Consider the following 17,561-nt stretch of genomic DNA (forward strand, 5'->3'; position numbering starts at 1 on the left):
CACGGACAACTATCTTTAAGGAACTCGACAAAATAGACTTATAACACGGGAGAAGTGGTGTCTCCTCACAAAGGGGGTCGTAGTGACCAAGCCTGAGAGATTGTTTACCAAAAACACAAGTCGCTGCAAAGTTGTAAGACCATGTATGGGGGCTGATGCCTATCCAGTGTTGAAAGGTTAAGGAAGTTGGTGACCTGATGACAAGGGAGCTGGTGAACGACAGCTGTAACTATAACGATCCTGAGGTGTCGAAATTCTTTGTCAGACAAACCAAATCGAATTTTTTATATTCCGCAAATTCAACGCAACTCAAATTGAAAAATCTAACTCAAGCATAAATTTTTGGATCGAGACTATTGGAATCCCTATTTTTAATTTTTATTGACAATTTTTGCATTAAAATAAGTTCGTGTTTAAGACTAAAATAATAATTATTATTAATAAGCCGCAGTAAAATTGATACAATTTTTTAAATATATGGTAAAAATATAATTTTTTATCCACACAAAACTTATCTACAAAATAATAAAAATGATTACAAAATAACGCCGTCTCTCTAAAACAATACAATCATTTAAGCAACAAATATGATTCCGTTATACCAAGAACCGGAATCCCTTTACAGGTGAAATCAAACCGCTCCGAACCGAACCGAACCGAGTGGCGATCAAGTTTAGCGTTATCCTGGTCCATAAACCGGCCCGAGTCGCTCATCCTGCTCTTCGTCCGGCCCAATTTACCGGTCTCCCGAAGATCCTTGGACTCCCCAATCAAATTCCTGATCTCTCTAATGGAACCCCAAAATCCCTTCAATAAAATTTCGTGATTTCCAGAAATACCCCTCGATTGCTTTTCTTTGCAATCCTCCAGCCGTTTCAACGCGCAAACCAACTCCACCGATTCGCCGAAACTGAGGCAACCGAGTCGGTGCCGAAACTCAGTAACTCGGGTTGAAATTTCCTTCGTAGCCGACAAGTAATCCTCACCGACAAAGGCGTAGATCTTATCCACTAATCCGTTTCCATTCAGATGCAAACAGTGAGGCATTTTCGAGACTTCTTCGATCAAACCCATAAGAGATTCGGTTTCTTTAAGCAAATCGGAGTTAAAAAAACCCGAAATCTGCTCTGTTTTTTTCTCCCTCTCTGCGTTTGAACTCGAAGAACCCACAAAAAAAAACCCCAAAATTCGGGAAATACACAAAACCGTTTCGATGTATTGGGCGTACCATCGAACCCAAGAGGAAAGCTCCCAAGAAATCGGATTGGAACTGTCGCGGAAATCGGAGAGTTTAAGGTAATTTCTGCCGCCGGTGAAGGGAAAAACAGAGAGCTGGTCTTGTAGAATGAAGTCGCCGTTCTTGACGATGTGGTGGATGGCGATTAGGCACTTGAGGGCGACGGCGGAGTTTTGGGTGCTCTGGAGACGGTCCATTAAGACTTCAAGGGCAGCAGCAGCGGTGGCGCGTGAGGTTTTGCCAAAAGAGAGAAGAACAGAGAGGTCCTTGTGAATGGGCGGCGCGTGTGGGTCGTGGGTAGTGGCTCGGAGTAGAGCGAGTTGGAAGGAGAGGATGTTGGGCTTGGCGAGAAGGGCAGCTTTGCTTTGAGAGGCTTTGTCTTTGATGAGTCCAATTAGGGAACTGAGCTTTTTTGTGCTCACCATTGAAAGCAGAGCAGAGCAGATCAGAACAGAGCAGAACAGAGCAGAACAGAGGAAAATTGAGTATGGAATTGGAGGCCACAGAAGGAAGATATAATCTTCTTTTATCATTGTTTTATTTGATGTTCTTTTCCTTTTATATTAGAATGGAACATCAGTCCATATGACAATAAAAAATAAAAACTAATACCATTTGCATTACTATTCTTGTTAAACTAATACCACTAATACCATTTGCTGTTTTTATTTTATATTCATATGGTCCTGTTAGATATCAAAATGAGTCATTTTAGGATGTCACTCAATGTAGAATTGATCTGAACAAAACACGGTACACCATGTTGACAGTAACTTTCAACTATTTCAGCCTTTTCTTAATAATCTTATACGTAGATCGCTCTGGTTCATATGTAGTGTCGTTTCATCCATATACCTCCCATTTACTGAAGTGAAGTGTCACACCTTGGTTCATTTTAGTTTTTATACTTTTTTTTCTTTGTTTAATAGATTATTAATATATTCTTATTTTTAAAAGTCAACCCATTAAACATTATTTGATATTCTTTAAAGTCAACTAATTCTAAAATTTAAATATTTTTTCAATTTTTTTATTAGAAATGAGAAGTTTTTAACTTCAATTATTTATTTAACTCAAATCTAAATATCAAGTTTAACTATTTTTTTTTATAATTATAATAAAACTTTATAGCTGGGTAAAATAAATAATTAAATCATTAAAGCATTTTATTTATTTATTTATTCATGTGAACAACTTGTTTGTCAATTAATAGGATCGATGGTGGTCTTAGGTTAGAAATTTAATGCATAGGACCACAACGTTATGTGATTCATTTCGACATAAAATTTGGAAGATCTTTATGTCATAACTATTGAGCTAAATTGGTCTGGTTGAAAAAAATGATATAATAAAGTTCAAAAACTGGCGCAAAATTATCATATTATTATCCTGAAAATAATGTACCATATAATCTGAAAAACAAATGAAAGACACTGATGTGAAGGGGTATAGATCTCTTTGACTAGCTCAACTAGTTGGTCCGGTTAAGTTAGATCGGTCTAGTTCAATTTGACTATTTCACTGTATTTTTCTTTGATTTTTTAGCTGATTTTAATGATATTGATTTTTGGTGTAATTTTAAAGCTTGACTAGAAGTTTTCTGTAAAATAAAAAGAAAAATGAACTTGTGTGCGGGATCTGTTATAGAGACACTTACTAACTTCTAATAATGCACCTATCTAGTTAAAGGTAAGGGTCCACATGAGTATGTAGTAGTTGGTTAAGGTATGAGACTGTTAGAGGGTTTTCAATTGACCTCTAAGAAGGAAGGGTCGAGATTGACAAGGTCCACATTTGTATCATAGTAGTTGATAGTTACAAAGTCACGCCCTTCTATATCTTCTAGTTAGTATGCACGTAAGATTGCTGTCCCATGATTATGTATGTGTTATAACACAATTAAGATGCACTATGTTGGGACGTTTTATGATTGTCAATTTCCCCTAGTATTGATTGAGAGACATTTATAGTTAGCTCACATATATATATTAATTGACACGTAGTGAGCCGTTATCCTATGTTATGATGCTACCGTAACGAGCTCTAGAGAACTACCAATTATATTTAGCAGTGAAAGAGTGTCTTGACCAACACACATAACTTAGTTAGTATGACACGATTTTAGTCCGTTACAAGTCTAAACCAGTTAAACTTAGAGTTAATATTGTTATATTTTACCGTATGATTACTTTAATAGTCGTTAATTTGATATCGGTTCATAATTGTTAAGCTTTAAAAAAATTAAAATTAAATAAATAAATAATTGATATGAAATATAATTTAAGATCACATCCTTTGACTATAGTTCCCAATTGTGTTTTTTTAATAAAATAAAGTAAAACTATACACACCATGACCTTTGACTATTATTGTTAATATCATTATTATTTTGACCAAACATTTTTTTTCTTATTATTGAGTTTTTTTTTTAAAAAAATTCTTGTTATTTATTAACTCTAAACATTTTTTTTTTTCCAAAAAACTTATTGGTGGTTATAAAATTCAAAATATCTTTCTGTCGAAAGAAGATATATTTCTAACCTTTTAGTAAATAATGATAAAGTGAGACAAAAATTTTATGGTCCGGATCTCTCTAATAAAAACGAAAGCGCCCCGATCACCAGCTAAGGCCCCTAAATGACCGCTAGAGGCTTTGGCTTTTTTCATAAAACTAGAGCCGTAGTATTCATATTTAAAATAAATAAATAAAAAAAAAACCAATAAAACATTTACTTTTGAAATATTTTTTAAATTTATTATACATAAAATCATGTAAGTAATATTAATTAATTACAAAATTATTATAAGTGGACAATAATCAATCTACTAATTTCAACTTAAATTTTTTATAAACCTTTAATAATTTAAAACACAAATTAAAACTTATGAAAATTTTTAAAAGAAATTAATACAATTAAATTCAACCATTAATTGAGTTTTGAGTATGAGATTTCATTTTAAAATTATATTCTACCACGTGGAAACGAAGAATGTAGTGGGGAAATAATAAATAAATAAATAAATAAATAAATAAGTTTACGTAAAAAATAAAATAAAAATAAAATAAAAAATCGGTTATTGTAATTATCAGATCCACGAGTTTAGGGAGACATTAATGGAGCCGGTTTTATATAAGTCAACCCTCCAATAGTATTGGCCCACGTAATCAATCTATAATTATTGAATCACCTAATTACGTTAAAAGAAAATTAATATATATATATAAGTGGAGTTTTAATATTAAAAAATAAAAGATTATAAATAATTGAGGAAAAAAAGAAAGATATTTTAATATTAAAGGTGGAACTAAATAATTCATAAGAGTGTGAAAAACTCATTTAACATACTCGTTTTTAAATCGTGAGGGTGATGATAATATATAATCGATCAAAATAAATAATATCTACTAATAATGAGCTTGGACTGTTATAAATAGTATCAGAATCCATCATCGGATGATATAAGATACAGGCCGAAGTAGTGGTAGATCATATGACTAACGATGATATGTAACGGGTCAAAGCAGACAATATTTACGAATAAAATGAGTATCGTCATCTAGTTCAATGAAAGGTCCTCAACTCGGGCAATTCTAAATTAAAGACTCCAATAATTTTCAATTCTAGCTTGGGTACAAAGAAATATTAAAACGTCATTAAAATATTAAAAATTATGTTGTAAAAAAAAAAAAACAATAAAACATAAAAAAGAAATTCAAAATGTGAACACTTCATTTATTTTAAAATTGTAAAATGTTTATTATTAATTTAAATATATATATTTTATTGTTTATTTTTGAATTATTTATTAAATCAATATTTTATCTATAAAATTTTGACATTGAAAGTTAATTAAGTTTTATTTAAATTTTGTAATAAAATAAAGATTAAATTAATAATTTTGATTTTTGAATTTTTTTTTAAGAATAAAATGAAAAGTTTAATATTACAAATGTTTATATTTCAAATTAAAACATTTTTTTATAGTTATTTTCAAATCAACATTTGAAACTCAAATATGAACGAAGAAAAAAAAAAAAAAAACTTTAGTCAAATTTTAAAAAATAAAATAAAAATGTTTGACTTTAAAGTTTTAATTCAATGGTTCTTCCTTCCTTACCACTTTTATATTTATGGTATTTTTTACTATAAACTTTGAATTTATTATTTTTCGTTCTTTAAATTCAATATTATATATATTTTAATCAATTGAGTTATGTTTAAATTGATTAGAGTCATTATTGTGATATAGAATATTAAATTTAAACTATAAAAATTAGATTAGGTTAGATTTGTTCGGTCTGGATTGAGTTGAATTTTTGGAAAACAAAAAATTTAGATGGTGGGTTAATGTTTTTTTTTAATCCAACCGACTTAAAAATTGGGTTACGACCTAACACAACCCAACGTATAAAAACAGAATATTTAACTTAGGTAACCGATACTGGAGATCGTTGTGACTTCGGATATGGAGGAGGGCTTAGATCATCACTCAAAAACATAGAATCTAACTTAAATTTCATTACAATTAATATGAATTTTGTATCAATTTCTTGTTCTATCGTCTTTCACTTACTTCCTAGTAAAATTCCTATAAGGCTGAGATAGGATGAAGATTACGTATTTCTCGCTTATTAGAGTAAAGAACATTTTTATAGATCAACACGAGTCCTTTAACACTCACACTTTACTTAACATAGGATTGCTCCAATCAAAATACGTTTAATTTTGAAATTCTTATAATTGAGCCGTGGAAAAGGAAGGTGCACCTTAGTATAGATAGTAACTTCGATTTTTAAGCCTTTTTTATCTATCTATTCTTAAAATTACTTTCATTTGAACCTGATTTCGGTTAATTCATGTACTTCTCTTTTATTTAGATATGACACTTTTGTTTATTTACATATGGAAGTCTCTCTCGTACATTCCTGAGTTTATGATGGATAAGCAACAAAGTTAGCTCGATTTCAAACTAACCGAAGTTCTTTAATAGATGTGGTAATGTAGAGTATTTCTCACAATAATGACAAAGGAGATTTTGACCTTATAAATGATTTGAAAGGACAGATATTTATGCCGTGCTTTATACGTTTAAACTTTCTCATTCCAACATAAATGCAACTGACATTACAAAAGCTTAAACAAGGATCGTTTCAAATATTGAGGATCCTTGAGAGGAGATTCACATCGACTAATTAAGAGGAAAATCATGTGTATAAACAAGAAATACTATCTCTATTGTGGAAGATCATAAAAGCTTATACTCAAAAGTAAAAAATATCATACTATTGTGGAAGATCGTAATTGGAGGAGGGTCGTGGGGTGAGTATGAATGTGGGAAGGTAAATGGGCTCAAATTCAAAGAATATTGGGCAGAAGGGAGAGAGAGGAGAGACTATGATCAATAGTTTTAACTTTTATTTTGTTTCATTCATGTTAAATAAAATGGTACCATTGTTTATATAATGAATTGATAGTTTGGCCACTTATCCCAATGAGTCCTATGACGAGATATCTTAATTTCCTCCGATCCCTATTCTTTACACCAAGATATATCAATAAAAGCACGTTTTCTGTCTAACGTAAGGTTGTGTTTATAAAATTGGTAAAAACTATCTTGAAAAGCTATTGAAATTTCAATTTTTCATCTAAATTATGACTTATTTTGTACTATCCCACGTTGATTGGGGAGGAGAACGAAACCCCCTTTGTAAGGTTGTGTAAATCTTTCTCTAGCATACTCGTTTTAAAATCTTAAGGGAAAGCTCGAAAGGAAAAGCCCAAAGAGGACAATATCGGCTAGTAGTGGGCTTGGGCTATTACAAATGGTATTAGAGTCCGACACCAGGTAATGTGCTAGCAAGGAGGCTGTTCCCCGAATGGGGTAGACACAAGGCAGTATGCTAGTAAGGACTCTAGGCCCTGAAGGGGGGTGAATTGTGATATCTCACATTGGTTGAGAGGAGAACGAAATACCCTTAAGGGTGTTTGTCAACTTCTCCCTACCAATAGTTATATACTTATATACTGTTGTTACTCTCTTGCTTGCATATATAACACCTCTTTCGAAAATCTCTCTCTGCCCTCGTTTTCTAAAACCTTATTCTTAAACCGAGGCCAGAGGCTCGAGCATATATCGCTTGGCCGTAGGCAACATAAGAACGAATTGACTTAGCTCACTTATTGCTTGTTTTCTAAAACCTTCTTCTTAAACCGAGGCCAGAGGCTCGAGCATATGTCGCTTGGTCGTAGGCGACGTAAGAACGAATTGACTTAGCTCACTTATTGCTGGAAAGTGAGTGCCATCAAAAGTGCGATTGCGATTGTGACTAGAGAATACAATATCTGCTAGCGGTGGACTTGGGCCGTGAATACTTTATCATCCCTAGTATACGAAGTTAAACCTAAACAAAAACAAAAACAAAAACACACCATTGTAACTTTGGTCGACCTAGTTAGCCATAACGCCATTTGACACTACTTAATCGTCTAGAAAAAGAAGACAAAAACTAAGATAGATAGGAGAAATGGGTAAAGAAATGGACCATGGGCATGCCTCCTTTGAGGAAGGGCACAAAGGGGGAATAGAGTAACGTGAGGATCATAGACGTTGTCACCTCCAAAACCCAAATGGCCCTTCCAATTCCTTCTCTTCGTGGGGCAATCCCTTCACATGCCCTAATAACTCCCTTCTACTACAAAACCACGTGCTTCGGGTAATGCTTTTCTTTTCTTTCTCCCACACAAAACACCAAGACTTCTCCCAGATAACTTATCCAAAACACAAACAAAACAAGAACATTATAACCATATTTGCATTATAAGCTCACCAAACTTTTATGACACACAAATTTGTTGTCCCCTTTACAAAATTTTCCCTTTTGCCTTTGTTCTCGAGCTATCTTTTGACGTCGTAATTGATTTCCCCTTCAGATTCACTTGCATCGTTTTAAAACGTTTCAAATTTTATAATCAATCGTCTTGCCATAAACTAGTTTAAAATTGTTATAATTGTTCGAAAAGACAATCATTTTGTATGTTATATGTTAGATACACGAAAGATAAACGATGAGATCCCACATTGGTTTGAGAGGGAAACGGAGTATTCCTTATAAAGATGTGAAAACCTCTATCTGTAGACATAACGGATCAACGGATAATATCTACTAGCGGCGGACTTAAGGTTGACTATCTAATATGTATTAAAGAACATTCAAATTTACAAAATTGCATCTAAACGTTATCACGAGATAGTTATTTTACTTTTATTTTCGATTTTTTTTTTAAATATAACATGCATTGAAAAAAAACGAAAATTGGTGGGTAGGGGGGCTGGGGGGCTCCCTCGGTTTGTCTCCCATTCAGAGGGCCTCGAGACGACTTCCATTTAATGATAATTGAAACAATATTCATTTTGCTAAATATATAGCCAGTAACGCTTCATACTCAAGATTCGAGATTCGAATTCAAAATCTTAATTAAGAACTTAATACTAAGTTTATGAATATACAAATATAATTTTTTTATTAAATCTTTAACTTTTAAGTAAGAAATATTTAATTCATGTGAGTTTATATATTTCTAGGAAATAAGAAACAAGGCCTAATGGAGAGGTTATAAGAATTGTCATAAATGACCGACAAACAACGCGATGCTGCTTCTCCCATGGCTTCTCTCTCTCTCTTCTTTTCTACACCTTTGCCAAGATTTCATGTCGGTACGGGTCCTATATACTCTCTTTCTAATATATATTTCAATTAATCGACTCGTGTCAGAATTATTTAGTATCGTAAAAACTATTTCCACGAACTAGTACATACCCTTTTTACGTTGTTATAAGAAACGTTTCGTTCTCCTCTTCAACTAATGTGAGATCTCACAATTCATCCTTCTTGAGAGCCTAACGTTCTTGCTGACACACCATTTTATGTCTTGCTATAATACCATTTGTAACATTCTAAGCCCACCACTAACAAATATTGTTGTTTTTAAACGGCTTCTACTCAAGACTTTAAAACATGCTTATCAAGAATGTGGGATCTTATCGAAAAATTCACCAGAGATCACTCAAAATAGAGTTACTCACAATAAAACATGCTTAAGTTCGTGTACTTTCAATTCTTTTAAGCTTTTCTTAGTTATCATCTACTCAAATTCAAGATCGAGTATCGGGTATCCTAATGAGAATGTATTAAATGGAGTGTCGGTTGAATGATAGGGTGAATTCTAATTTTAGATAAAGGGAGTTTAAATTATATGGGAGGCAAAGTGGGGTGGTGGGTTATATTATTTTTATATGCATCAATACTTAGGGAAGGAAGAAAATAGATGTGCTGAGGTGTTTCCTTGGTGACGGAAAGAGCATATGCTTTTCCACGTGTCATTCCTTAACAAAGATGTCTATAAATACCTCATGTTGTGTCTGCAATGGACATCCTCACTACTCTTTAAACATTCACAACCCTTCAATGTTCACTCTCAATTCTTGCATTCCTCACAAAGGAGAACAAGAAACAAGCATGGGGCTGTTGTCTACAAAAGCTACGTGCAACTCCCATGGTCAAGATTCCTCCTACTTCTTAGGCTGGGAAGAATACGAGAAGAATCCTTACCACGAGATTCGAAACCCTAACGGGATTATCCAAATGGGTCTCGCAGAAAATCAGGTAAGATATTGTTCGGTTCTTAAAATGTGAGATCTCACATTCCATTTCATTTTGGGGCCCTATGTCTCTCTGACACTTCTGTTACCCTCTCCAATCGACCTGAGATCTTAATTAATGATTTTTTGTTGTATATTTTGATGATATAGTTATGCTTCGACCTCGTGGAGAGGTGGCTCGAGGAGAACCCAGATGCAGCGGGTTTTAAAAGAGATGGCAAATCCATTTTTAAAGAACTTGCTCTATTTCAAGACTACAATGGCTTGCCAGCATTCAAAAAGGTACGTTTTTTATTATCTGCCTAACCCTAAGCTGATCATCATGACATGTTTTTTGGAGCTAATTTAATGTTTCATATAGGCATTGGCTGAGTTCATGTCGGAAATTAGAGACAACAAAGTAACGTTCGATCCTGACCACATAGTCCTCACGGCTGGTGCCACCTCGGCTAACGAGACTCTTATGTTCTGCTTGGCTGAACCGGGCGACGCCTTCCTTCTACCTACCCCATACTATCCCGGGTACGTGTAAAAACCTCGTTTTGATTTTATATCTTATTATGAAATTTGATTTAAGATATAAAGATATTCGTGAAATATATTTTATTGTATACGTGAAATATATTTTATATAACGGTTTATATGAATACTCAATTCTATTTGTGTTTCTCATTCTTGACGTTACTTAATACAGATTTGATAGAGATTTGAAATGGAGAACGGGGATAGAGATCGTGCCCATCCAATGCTCGAGCTCGAATGGCTTCAAAATCACAAAGCCAGCATTGTTAGAAGCCTACCAAAGCGCCCAAAATCGCAACCTCAAGGTTAAAGGAGTGCTGGTCACGAACCCATCAAACCCATTAGGAACCACAATCAGCACTCAAGAACTCAACCTTCTACTCCAATTCATTGCATCAAAAAACCTTCACTTAATCAGCGACGAGATTTATTCAGGCACTGTTTTTCAAACCCCAGCCTTTGTAAGTGTCATGGAAATCCTCAACCAAAGCTACAAACACAATGACCAAATCCGAAAACAAGTTCATATCGTTTATAGCCTTTCGAAAGATCTCGGCTTGCCGGGGTTTCGAGTTGGAGCGGTGTATTCAAATGACGAGGTAGTAGTAGCTGCTGCAACGAAAATGTCGAGCTTTGGGTTGGTTTCGTCGCAAACGCAGTATCTTTTATCGGTGATGTTGTCCGACGAGACGTTTAGGAGGAAGTACATAAGGGAGAATCAAATGAGGCTGAAGAAAAGACAGAGAATGCTGGTGGATGGGCTGGAAAAGGCTGGAATTAAGTGCCATAAAGGGAATGCAGGACTATTTTCTTGGGTAGATATGAGGCATTTGTTGGGAGCTAATACGTTTGAGGCAGAAATGGAGCTTTGGAGGAAGATTGTGTTCGAGGTGCGCTTAAACGTGTCGCCCAGTCAATCGTGCCATTGCTCCGAACCCGGTTGGTTTCGTGTTTGTTTTGCCAACATGTCTGAGGCTACTTTGGATCTCGCAATGAAGAGATTCAAGGCTTTCGTGGTTGACTCCACCACTACTAAGCTAAATTCTACTTGGATTCGATCTCGGAATGTTAATTCTACTTCAAACAACCTCGACACGAAGAGGAAGTCAGTGGCTAAATGGGTTTTTCGGTTATCGATTCATGATCGCAGTAGCGAATCACGTGATCGATAGCTTGGTGCAACATATTTTACCCATTTAATTTCTTCACCTCTTTGTGTTTTTTTACTCATTTGTGAGAGAGAAATTCGAATCTCTATGTTAAAAAAAAAAAAAGAGTTCATGCACTCAATCCACGTGGATTAGCAGTGACGTCTGTAACTCATCTTGTGCACTCAATCCATATGGATTAGCAGTGTCATTTGTAATTCATCTCAATTTCAATATTAAACCTACGTTATCTTACTCTAATTTTCTTATATCAAGCTTATTTGAACTACAAATATAATTATATCGACATTTAATAATGAATTCGAGGGTGAAATCTTAACCATTCATCAAAAAGAGTAGCGGTTAGGAACCACAATCCTCCACAATAATGATACGATATTGTTCACTTTAAGCATATTCTCGAAATATAATATTATAAGTGTGAACATGTATCCCGTTGAGAGTGGAAAAGGGTAGGGTTTGGGAGAAATTAAGGGTGAAGTTAATAAATAACAAAGCATGCATGGTCGGTTTATGTTGCGTCAAACCCAACGAAAGCATGTTTTTGTTAAGTGGCATCGTGTGTTGTCGCCGGCAGTATGAAAACAATGGCATTTGCTTGTGGATCCCGAGAGCTCTCCACTTTCCACCAACTTGGGTGTGGTGCTGGAGAGTTCTTCGCTTGCTTCATTCACAACCCACCCAATCCAACTCCAACCAGATTGCCTTCTTTAGTCTAGATTTGATTAATAGTCTATATATGTTGATAGAAGAAACTCGAAAAAGTGAGCGGAGTGAAAGGAGTTTATGAGCGATCAGATGAGTTGAGATAAGAAGAGATTTGGATAATAACTTAATAATCGAGCTCGTATCCAAACATCAAGATGAATTCTGAAAAGGACAAGCATGATGGAGCTCTAACAAATCTAAATATCGACGAGTTTTGGCCCAAACATCGAGACGAACTTTGGGTTTCTAACCCTCCAAAGATTCAACAGGTCGATCAAAAGTGATATGTGGAAATCACTACAAGGAGAGTAAGATTTGGATTACCTTATTGATTGAATATCTCAAGGTAATAACATTGTTTGAGATTCGAATCACTCCACAAGTAAGATCGATCGTGTCTAGCTTGAATGATTTTTGTTGATCAAATATCTTAACGCAATAACATTTGTTTGAGATTCGAATCACTCCACTAGAAAAATATTGATCATGTCGAGCTTGAATGATTCTACATGCAACCTAAACTACATGAAATTGAAAAGAAACTTAGCCGTTGGCTAAAGAAAACACAAATGCTTTTTTTACTACAAATATAACATACATGACTTTATATAGCCTCGAAATGAAACTATTAAAAGCATTACAAGAGTGGTAACATTCATACTTTATGGTCATAATTAACCTGATGTAAATGTAACCTAAAGTAAATAAAATGTCTTAAAATACATTAATGAAATACAATAACTCTAAATTACTCTAAATTGTAATCCACCGAAATTTATAACAATAAAACTTCTTGTGGCATGAATTGAAATATCTTTTGATAATTTCAACAGCATTTTCTTCACATCTTCATTAAAGTATATTGTATGATTGATGTCTCTTGGTTCATATCAAAAAGCTTCAAGACAAAGTGATTTCTCCCGACTATCATTTTAGACATTGTGAGAGACGTTGCTTTTCTTGAAGAGATTCGTATCATCGAGCTAAACAAATTTTCTTCAAACCACCAACCTTGTATGCCCCATATACTCTTTGGTTGCTGTATTGTCTTCGAAAGAATGCCCATGTGAGCATATCAACTCAACACGCTCTCTTTTATCTATGTATTCTTCTTGCTCTTCTTCTTCTTCCATCTCCCATGCTGCTTGAATCCAAGCTTTCATTTAGGCCCCCCCTTCCTTTTGGCCCCATTCATTGACTCTCGTTCTTTACTCTTCTCTCCCCCTTTGGTTTTAGGTCATTTCGAGTCATCAATATCAATACGATCATTTTGTTTGGAGGGTCTACAAAAGGTTTTAAAGCTCAACTTGCTTTTGTTTTGTTTTGGCGTCTTCTTTGTTGGATAACGTCAGATGATGATCATGTTTTTGTGAAGTTCGGGTAAAATAGAATTATATGAATTGAGTGAGATTACATTTGAACGATGATCATATTTTTATGATGTTCGAGTAAAATGGAAGCATATGAATGAAGTTAGACCACGTTCAAATAAGAGTGATTCGAAATGAGATTAAAAATTCCACGAAATGAGAGCATTTGTGTTACATTTTTCTTTCTTCCAGCTACCTAAAAGTTGAGTAATAATGGTAAAAAAAAAAAAAAAAGAAGAAGAAAATCGTCTAATTTTTTCCTTATTTGAGTTGGAGTTTCGTATTTGGAATTGGGCTGAAGCAATAATGGAGCTCGATGGGCTTATTGGGTCATTTGATATAACGAGTGAACCGATAATCTGATCTAACGAGATCTGTCCCAAATGGAGTTGAGAATCTCTGTTTAAATACAAGAGGGATGGAGTGGAGATAAATTCTTATTTGTTAGTTAAACGGGACGGAGGATGGAAACCGAACTGCCTTGCTAACTTTATATATGTGTTGGAGCATATTATCCTATAATATTAAAATTTGAGTTTTTAGAAATTAGGTTAAACTTTATAATTAGAAATTATATTGAAATATAAAAATTATCCCTTAAAAAATGATTTAGAATGATTTTTTTTTTTTAATTTAACTATATAAAAAGATTGAATTTTTTTTCGTAGGGTACCCGATCCCTACAAATTCCCTATGAAAAATCCGTGTAAAAATAAATTCCTACTTCTAAGTACAGTTTGGATTGAAGCGGATTTCGACTTTCCGTTTGAAACTCTCTCTTAAGAACCCTTAACCCGCATTTTCTTTTTCTTTTTCCTCACTTTTCCTTTTCTTTCTAGGCTAGAAGGGTCGCAATGACGGATTTACTCTCTCGGGGTTGACTTTGACCGATTTTCCCAAATTTTTACTATTTTATTTTATATTTTTCTTGAGTTCCTAGGATTATCATCAACCTAATCTTGAATTTAATCTCTAAAACCCACAATAAAATTTTAAAAGTTCGACTTTAAAATGAAAAATATAACTTTTTAATTTCTATAGTAACTCGGATGTTACACATATGTTATCTAACAAAAAGAGTTCGAAGTTAGGATAATAAATAATGTTTGCTCTACAACAACTAATTAATAGCTTACAAAAACGTACGTCGTATATCTTTTATAATACCTTTTATAAAGTTTTGACAACTCATTTATGGACATGCACAATTTCATATTCTTATCTATTCGAATTCAAACTAACATAGTTCGAGTAGAACGTTAGTGTACCCAAAATGAAATATCAAATCTTTAATTTCATAAAACCCAATACATAAAAAGAGACCGATATATTATATGTAGCACACACCCAATTGTTTGAAATATATATATATATGTATGTAATTATCTTAAGTCCATCGTGCTTCAAAGATTGTCCAAAGCACACTCCTTTGGGGTTTGAGGGTAACGAGATTTGTCGGTGCAATAGTCATAGATCATATGATTGGCTTTCACCCATTGGTAGTTCTTGGCTTGCGTAGGGGTTAGTGCCTTGTAGGCAGGCCCTTCCCACCAGTTGTTGGGGTTCGAAGGGCAGCTCGATGGCCCTGGGACAGGGCATCCCTCAATGTCGAAGTCTTTGTAATAAGCATAGAATGGGGCTTTCCTCCAATCAATTTTCTCCAACCCACCTCTTGTGGCCCAGTCGTCGGCTTCCCATAGCGTCGAGTACACTCCCATCGGCTGTTGCTTTGGGTATGGGATCCCTTTGGCTTCGTTGTTCTTGTATACCCTTATGGGGATCTCATCCACAGCGAAGCTACATACAAATTAAAATATATGTATCAACAAAAACCCCATTTCATCGAATATACCTAATATATTAGTCAAAGTCCACCACTAACAGATATTATCCGTCTTAAAATTTATTTGTTAGAGAAGTTTCCACACCCTTATAAAGAATGCACTCGTTTCTCTCTTCAATCGACGTGAGATCTCACAATCCACCCCTTTCGAGGTCCAACGCCCTTGTTAGCATATTGGATACCGGCTGGTGTTTGACTCTGATACCATTTGTAACCGCCCGCTTCCAGCTAGTAGATATTATATTTAAAACAGTCTAAGGGAGAGGTTTTCACACCTTATAAAAAATGATTCGTTCCCCTCTCCCACCAATTTGAGATCTCATATTAATTATCAATCAATCAAAAATCTTAAACACCTTTATCACTAATTATTTTAAAAGCTATAGCAACCCAAAACTATGCCTATATATCCATAACTTACATGATTATCGAATGAGTCCACATAATTGAATAAGTATGAAAATCAGCAGCAGGGTCGAACCAAAGGTTCACTCTTTGCTCTTTGTCCCCCTTTCCATGAGCATAGATGTTCGTTTGAACGGTATAAGGTTGTCCTGTCCTATTTCCCAAGAACTCGAAGTCTAATTCATCACGTATAGTATCTGTGTCTGAGTTCATCTGCAATGAAACATTATGATTTGATTTGATTCTATTTCAACTTATGTAATACCAAAACTAAGCCAATTTCTCTATGTTTAACGATAACTTACATAAAAGGCAGTGACTGTTCCCGCAGAGTCACCAGGGACGAGTTTGATCTTCATGCTCACTTTTCCAAATAAGTATTGACGTTTTGAAGCAAACCCACATCCTTATAATTCATCAACATTCAATCCTTAAAATTATGTTCTTATGAACAACACGCTCACATGTGTGACGGTTGAAGTATTCTATATCATATCAACTTAAGTTTTTAGATTGATCGATAATTTAAAACGTTACTATACCTGAACTTTGGTCGAGAACGAGTTGAATTCCCCTTCCACCGTTGAGTTGCCTAACATGGTTATCCGCCCACGTGACCCTAAAATCCTCAAGAAATGTTGCGGGCCGTCCTGAAACGGTGACGAACATATAACAAAACACAAGGAAAGTAAGCCAATGCCATTGAAATGGCTCAAACCCATGGCTATGAAGAGTTCTTGAACAGATAAAACTTTGAATGTGATATGGCATGAGATCAAATAATGAGAGGGTTTTATAGATACGAGAAGGGAAGTAACTTGGTGAGTGAGGTTTGGATACAGCTAATAAGAAGGCGTAATTAGGGCCTACTTCAGTGATACTACTGTTTGTAATGACCTTCTTCCCTGCTTCTTCATTCCTTTCAATACAGCTATGTCACTTGATTCATGATTCTATGTTTTTGAAAAGGGAAACCAATCTATTTTGTTTTTAAAGTTTGTCAAATGGTAGACCCGTTGCATAATCTTTCCCATCTCTTAACACTCCATATTCAAGATTCATATCAAAATTCGAAATCTAGATTTGGCATCAGATGGTTCCGACATTCTCCTGTTTGCTACATGGTCATATTAGAATTTGGAATCCAAGTTCGACACCTGATGATCTCGACATTCCCCTACATCTCCTCCAACATGATCAGTCCACCACTAGCAAATATTGTATTGTTTGAGCTTTTCCTTTCGGACTTTCCTCAAAGTTTTTAAAACGCGTCTTCTAGGGAGAGGTTTCCACACTCTTACAAAAAATGTTTCGTTCCCTCTCTAACCGATGTGAGGATCTCATAATCCATCCTCTTGGAGGCCCAGCATCCTAACTAACACTTGTTGCTCTTTCCGATAGATGTGGGGTTTCACAGATATACTAATATTATATTTGGTATAAGTGACAACTTTCAATTCTTTTAAATCTCAGCATTACTATCATTTAGATGTGATCTCGGTTCATTCATGTACCCTTCATTTACTCGGATGTTACATGTAACGACACTTTCTTCAAAAGAAAAAAAAAAAATATATGCTAATAATCATTCAAAATCAAAATTTAATGATACGATGATAACCGAGTTTAAAAGTATATAAATCACT

At 34.5% G+C, this 17,561-nt stretch overlaps 2 protein-coding genes and 1 pseudogene across 2 annotated transcripts; 1 reads left to right on the forward strand and 2 right to left on the reverse strand.

The window, feature by feature from the left end:
• Window positions 1-553: 553 nt before the first annotated feature.
• On the reverse strand, window positions 554-1,858 carry LOC111483252 (putative clathrin assembly protein At4g40080). Its single transcript, XM_023129400.1, has one exon. The coding sequence runs from the start codon at window positions 1,768-1,770 to the stop codon at window positions 571-573; it is 1,200 nt and encodes a 399-aa protein (XP_022985168.1). The 5' UTR covers window positions 1,771-1,858; the 3' UTR covers window positions 554-570.
• Window positions 1,859-9,755: 7,897 nt separating this feature from the next.
• Window positions 9,756-11,592, forward strand: LOC111483220 (1-aminocyclopropane-1-carboxylate synthase 9-like). The gene is made up of 4 exons (XM_023129369.1): window positions 9,756-9,902; window positions 10,049-10,180; window positions 10,260-10,420; window positions 10,593-11,592. The coding sequence occupies exons 1-4, from the start codon at window positions 9,756-9,758 to the stop codon at window positions 11,590-11,592; spliced, it is 1,440 nt and encodes a 479-aa protein (XP_022985137.1).
• Window positions 11,593-14,932: 3,340 nt separating this feature from the next.
• LOC111483388 lies at window positions 14,933-16,652 on the reverse strand (annotated as a pseudogene).
• Between the last annotated feature and the right edge of the window lie 909 nt (window positions 16,653-17,561).

This window comes from Cucurbita maxima, unplaced genomic scaffold (genome assembly GCF_002738345.1).
Source record: "Cucurbita maxima cultivar Rimu unplaced genomic scaffold, Cmax_1.0 Cma_Scf00008, whole genome shotgun sequence".
Classification (NCBI taxonomy): domain Eukaryota; kingdom Viridiplantae; phylum Streptophyta; class Magnoliopsida; order Cucurbitales; family Cucurbitaceae; genus Cucurbita; species Cucurbita maxima.

Coding starts and splice junctions, on each gene's coding strand:
- LOC111483252 (XM_023129400.1), bottom strand. CDS start 1,770: ATGATAAAAGAAGATTATATCTTCCTTCTGTGGCCTCCAATTCCATAC.
- LOC111483220 (XM_023129369.1), top strand. CDS start 9,756: ATGGGGCTGTTGTCTACAAAAGCTACGTGCAACTCCCATGGTCAAGAT. Junction 10,181..10,259: donor GCTTGCCAGCATTCAAAAAG/GTACGTTTTTTA, acceptor TGTTTCATATAG/GCATTGGCTGAGTTCATGTC. Junction 10,421..10,592: donor CCTACCCCATACTATCCCGG/GTACGTGTAAAA, acceptor TACTTAATACAG/ATTTGATAGAGATTTGAAAT.